This window comes from Trachymyrmex septentrionalis, unplaced genomic scaffold (assembly GCF_001594115.1).
Source record: "Trachymyrmex septentrionalis isolate Tsep2-gDNA-1 unplaced genomic scaffold, Tsep1.0 scaffold62, whole genome shotgun sequence".
Taxonomy (NCBI): domain Eukaryota; kingdom Metazoa; phylum Arthropoda; class Insecta; order Hymenoptera; family Formicidae; genus Trachymyrmex; species Trachymyrmex septentrionalis.
This window is the reverse complement of record NW_017305800.1, coordinates 1,728,032-1,733,281: the sequence shown is the minus strand read 5'-3', so window position 1 is coordinate 1,733,281 and position 5,250 is coordinate 1,728,032. Positions and strand designations below refer to the sequence as shown.

At 34.2% G+C, this 5,250-nt stretch overlaps 2 protein-coding genes across 4 annotated transcripts in view; one reads left to right on the top strand and one right to left on the bottom strand.

Annotated features, from left to right (window-relative positions):
- Window positions 1–540: 540 nt before the first annotated feature.
- Window positions 541–4,405, top strand: LOC108752871 (sialin). Of its 2 annotated transcripts, XM_018494039.1 has the most exons (8): window positions 801–870; window positions 1,776–1,999; window positions 2,617–2,853; window positions 2,931–3,018; window positions 3,089–3,309; window positions 3,428–3,958; window positions 4,036–4,243; window positions 4,330–4,405. In XM_018494039.1, the coding sequence occupies exons 1-7, from the start codon at window positions 801–803 to the stop codon at window positions 4,156–4,158; spliced, it is 1,494 nt and encodes a 497-aa protein (XP_018349541.1). In that variant the 3' UTR covers window positions 4,159–4,243; window positions 4,330–4,405. The 2 variants fall into 2 exon arrangements, with proteins under 2 accessions (XP_018349542.1, XP_018349541.1); XM_018494040.1 differs by lacking the exon at window positions 4,330–4,405 and having other exon boundaries at window positions 541–870; window positions 4,036–4,158.
- Window positions 4,406–4,476: 71 nt separating this feature from the next.
- LOC108752870 overlaps window positions 4,477–5,250 on the bottom strand; it is a 6,225-nt gene continuing 5,451 nt past the window's right edge. For both annotated transcript variants that reach the window (XM_018494036.1, XM_018494037.1), the window contains exon 11: window positions 4,477–4,545. In XM_018494036.1, the coding sequence (XP_018349538.1) occupies window positions 4,517–4,545 (29 nt within the window). In that variant the 3' untranslated portion in view covers window positions 4,477–4,516. The remainder of the gene's footprint in view (window positions 4,546–5,250) is intronic.

Genomic DNA, 5,250 nt, shown 5'->3' with positions numbered 1-5,250 from the left:
TCACAGTAAGATGTTGAACTACTGACTTAATATACATTCAATAAAATTGAAAGTATATAATTAATTTTTCAGACATAAATTGAGAGCCGATGAAATTATCGGATTCACACAATAAATCTGAAATTAATAAATCCCCCCAAATTCTTCCCAATCTTAAAAACTGTAATAATTTTATTGCGAAAAAATATTGCCTCGGTCGGGAGTCGAACCCGGATCTCTTACATTCCGTGCGAGCGTCCTGAGCCTTTAGACTACCGAGACCAGTCTCGGTAAGTAAGTTTATTACAGTTTTTTAAGATTTGGGAGAATTTGGGGGGATTATTTGTTTCAGATTGATTGTGTGAATCCGATAATTTCATCGGCTCTCAATTTATGTCTGAAAAATTAATTATATACTTTCAATTTTATTGAATGTATATTAAGTCAGTAGTTCAACATCTTACTGTGACCTATAAGGCGCTGATTTCAATGGGTCATTTTTATAATTTCCACCTCATTTCAAAGTACACAATTGATCCTCAGGGCCCTCAGACTATACTCTTGTCTGTTACTCTCACGCTGCGCATGTCCAAAATCCATCCCACCGTCCCACTCTCTCGCATGTATACCGTACTCCGCTTCGCGCGATGATGACAGGCTGATCAAAGCTGACAGCGGACTCGAATTGCAGCCGTGACGACCTGTTACCGTGCGGACACGCTGGAGCGAGCGGAAAAGCGTTATTTCTTATGCCTGGCGCGAGAGTGAGTCATCGTAAAAGTACGGGATCGCTGTAGAACAAAACGATCCAGGACTGCATCATGGAAGTCCTGGACCCAAGCGTCTCCAGGGACGATCAGCCGTTATGTATCAACGATTCTCTGGAGCGAGGTAATCCACAGAAAACATCTCGTCGAATACCTTTATGAGGCCATTATGCGTCATCCTGTTTCACATAATTATACGTTGTTGTCCACGCGCGAGAGATAGTCAGCGTCGCGCGTGCATTGTTTGGAAACAAAGGGATGATAACGTGAGCAATGCGACGATGACGCGGGACAGATGTTCGTGAATATCGCGGAAGTGAAAAACGATCTGTTATCTATAGCGTTGATCTTGCGACCTTCTTCATCTTTCCGCCTCCTCCCCTCGCGAGAGACGTCAATGCGCGAGTACGTCAGATTTATTTTGTGCCAAAGCAAGTTACGTCCGTATTTTTTTTATCTTACCACTTCACAGGAGTAGGAGAAGAATGAAGAATTGATTATTGTTTTAAAGTAGATTAATTTTTTTTTTGGGAATATTAATGTGATTATAGTTATACAATAATGCATCAGCTGTGATAAGAAATTTTCGATAGATCTGTTTAGACAGCTGTCAATTAATATTTCAAATACACAGATTTAATTTCTTTAGCATACATTGAGAAAAATGTACTAAATTTTAATAAACATCTGTTTGAATAGTAGTAGCTTTAAATATTAGTAGAATATTTAATAAATATATGTTTATTTTTGGTACAAGAACTATTAATTTCATTTAACTCATTCGTTTATTTAGTAAATATATTTATTTACTGTAAATAAATGGTAAGTTAGTATTATACAAATAAATATTTATTAAAATTTAGTACATTTTTTCTCAGGACAAATTAATTTTTTAAATGTTTTTAGAATATCTGGAAGAGCCAAATTACGTAATTGAAGGTCTTGCCATTCTCTTTCAAGATTATTCATAAGTAATATTTTTCAACTTTTCTATTGATAATATATGTTCACAATGTAATGTTTTTTTAGTTAACACATCGCAGATTCCGGCAGACACTAAATCATGCATCAAAGCGCGTCACACTCTCGGTTTTCTGGGCTTTCTTGGCTTTGCCCTTGTATACGCTATGAGGGTGAATTTATCAGTAGCCATCGTCTCTATGGTTAATCAGACTGCAATACCGCATACTGAGGATAATGATACTAGCGACGTTTGTCCTAAAACTAAACCGATAAACGGGACTTTCATACCGGTAAATCTATCATTGTTTTCTTTAAGTGGTTATCTGAATCTTAATTATTAATTTTTATATCATTTTATTCTATATATTTATCATATTATTTCTTATATCATATTAGTTTTTAAATATACATATCATTCCTGTTGTTACGTTAGTTAGATACTAGTTATCGTGTGACATTAGTCATTTAAACTTATCACACTTAAATATACAAATGTAACACGTACATACACTATATTATTTCTTCTTTGTATTAATGCATGATATTGATATGAGTCCATCTTATTAATATCTCAACACTTGGCACAGGAAATATAACGTATGGGATAGTGTACGAATTAAATAATAAGATAAATAATAATAATATTTATTATGAACCTGTTGATAATTTCTCCGTTGCTTCTTAATTTATTTCATTGAATATTAATGTTATCATTAAACATTATTTAATAAAGGAATTTTTTTACATTAGTATTTAAACAAAAAGAAATGTGCCTAAATATTGTTTTAATTTATAATATATTAAAATGTGCACATAAATTTTTAATTAGATTCCTGTGGGGGTGAATTCATATATTGTAGTATTTTTTATTAGTTACACTCTGAAATTAATTTCAATGTTATTTCAGAGCGCGGGAGAATTTGCCTGGGATGAAAAGACTCAAGGTATCATATTAGGTGCATTCTTTCTTGGCTATGTAACTACAAATGTCCCAGGTGGTAGGATGGCTGAAAAAATGGGTGGCAAATTAATTTATGGTCTGGGAGTGTTTCTGACTGCTGTTCTAACCGTGATAAGTCCCTTCGCTGCGTATTGGGGTTTGGTTCCATTTTTAGTTGTACGAGTCGCAGAAGGATTTACCGAGGTAAATATCCTACTTTCCACAACATGTCTATAAATGTCTATGGAAATTATTAATACTTTTTCATATGTGATATATAGGGGGTAACGTTCCCTGCGATGCACAGTATGCTGGCACATTGGGTACCTCCATTAGAAAGAAGTAAATTTGCTGCTCTAGTATATGCAGGTAACTTGTTTGTCTTTGCCTTTTAATGGTAAAAAAAATATTCAAGAATTACTTATGATATTTTTCTCAGGTGCGAATTTCGGAACTGTCATCTCATTACCAGTGAGTGGTTGGCTATGTTCTTTAGAATTATGGGGCGGTTGGCCCCTTGCATTTTATCTGTTCGGTGGTCTTGGTCTCGTGTGGTATGTGTTCTGGTTGATATTCATATACGACACTCCTTCACAACATTCGAACATTGATCCTTCCGAAAAAGCGTATATTGAAGCTAGCGTCGAGAAAAAAGACGAGGTTAATATTACGTTTGTTTGTTTGTTTGTTTGTTTGTGTGTGTGTGTGTGCGCGCGTGAGTGTGATATAAATATTTCTGCGAAGCTATCGTACTTGATGATCAAATTTTAAACAATAGAACGATGATGCGGGAGTACCTTGGTTGTCCGTCTTCACCTCTCTACCTATATGGGCCATTGCTATTACGCAGTGCGGCCAGTCCTGGGCCTTCTACACTCTTCTGACCGAACTGCCAACGTATATGGATAAAATTTTGCATCTGAACGTACAACAGAACGCATTTCTCTCGGCGTTACCTTATTTGAGCGCTTGGCTAGTGGGTCTTTGTATCTCGAGTTTCGCGGATGCACTCCTAGCTCGTCGTTTGATTTCACCTCTGGCCTCGTTCAAACTGTGGAACACGGTGGCTTCGTTGGGACCCAGTCTCAGTTTCGTCGGTGCTATCTGGGCTGGATGCGATCGTATGACGGTGATGTTGATGCTTGCCGGATTGGGCTCTCTTCAGGGTGCAGTGTATGCCGGAAATCAGATGAATCACATCGCATTAGCACCACGTTATGCGGGTACCTTGTACGGATTAACAAATGCCGCGGCAAACGCGTGTGGTTTCTTGGCACCATATGTTATCGGCAGTATAGTAGAGGGACACGTTAGTATATTTGTCATATTTTTCATTTCAAGCATTTTTTAGGATGTATGTACATTGTTTTTTTTCTTATATTACAGGAAACCCTCGCACGTTGGCATACAGTTTTCTGGATGGCAGCGGGAATAAATATGGCTACGAATTGCTTCTATTTGATGTTTGCATCCGCCACTGAACAGCCATGGAGTAAAGGCGGCAGTTGATGACAATGTCGCATTAGAAATGCGATATTAAGCGTGGAAAATAATATACTTTTCAATCATGTTGCACATAGCACATTTTAATTTGGTTAGTCAGTTTTATATAATTCGGTATATTATTTATTATACTAATCATTATTTCGCAAAATAAGTTACTTTATTGTTTTTTTAAAGTTATAGTTGTATCGTATTTATCATGGAACGTGCAATGACAAATGAATCAAATTTCGGTATTATCAACTTTATTGCGACATGTGATACACAAAGGAGATAAACGTCATCGACTGGCGTTCATGTCAGATAATTGGGATTGATTAACATATTTTTCACCTCCCCATTTTGCTCCACTTTATTAATCCAGTTATATCTTGTCTGGATACATAAAAAGTTCTGTAATTCCATGAAGAAATTAAGTAAGTAAAAACGCTAATACTGATATATAAGGTGTTCTCAGTGCAAAAATAATAGAAAAAATGATTGTACATAATAAATCGAGAACAGAGAGTAAAATATTTTTAGGAGTTATTTCCGTTTTCGAAAAAATATTTTGAAGATAAGAAAATTAATATTATTATCCTTGTATTTTTTTAAGCATTATTTGTACCGGTATTAATGCATATAATACTGAATTTATTTCAATAGCAATTATTATATATCAATAAAATATATCAATAAAGTAATATCATTTTTAATAAAACATTTTTAATTTAAATTACTTTAGATATTATAAAAAAATGAATTATTTTTATTTTTTCGATAAAATTTTGCATTTTTTATGTATGTTCAATAGTTGTTTTTTATGCAATTCGATAAGTTTTATATTATAAAAATTTTATAACAATATCATTCACGAAAAGTAGAGAGAAATATTGATGTTGAATTTTCAAATTTTAATATTAATTTCTCCAAGATAAGGTATCCTACAATAACATTTTATTCTGTTTCATCGATTTATTTCTATATGTAGAATCTCTTTTTTGTACTGGTAACATCCTGTTTATAGGTATGAAACAGCATTTAATTATATATATATAAAACATACGCAACAGTATATACAATAGACCAAAAATTTTAACGTTTAAAACGTGCATATAT

What these genes read in the sequence shown, in the direction of transcription:
- LOC108752871 (XM_018494039.1), top strand. Translation starts at nt 801, where the DNA reads ATGGAAGTCCTGGACCCAAGCGTCTCCAGGGACGATCAGCCGTTATGT. An exon ending in CAACGATTCTCTGGAGCGAG is followed by an intron (nt 871 to 1,775) that starts GTAATCCACAGA and finishes ATGTTTTTTTAG; the next exon opens with TTAACACATCGCAGATTCCG. An exon ending in GCGTCGAGAAAAAAGACGAG is followed by an intron (nt 3,310 to 3,427) that starts GTTAATATTACG and finishes TTTAAACAATAG; the next exon opens with AACGATGATGCGGGAGTACC.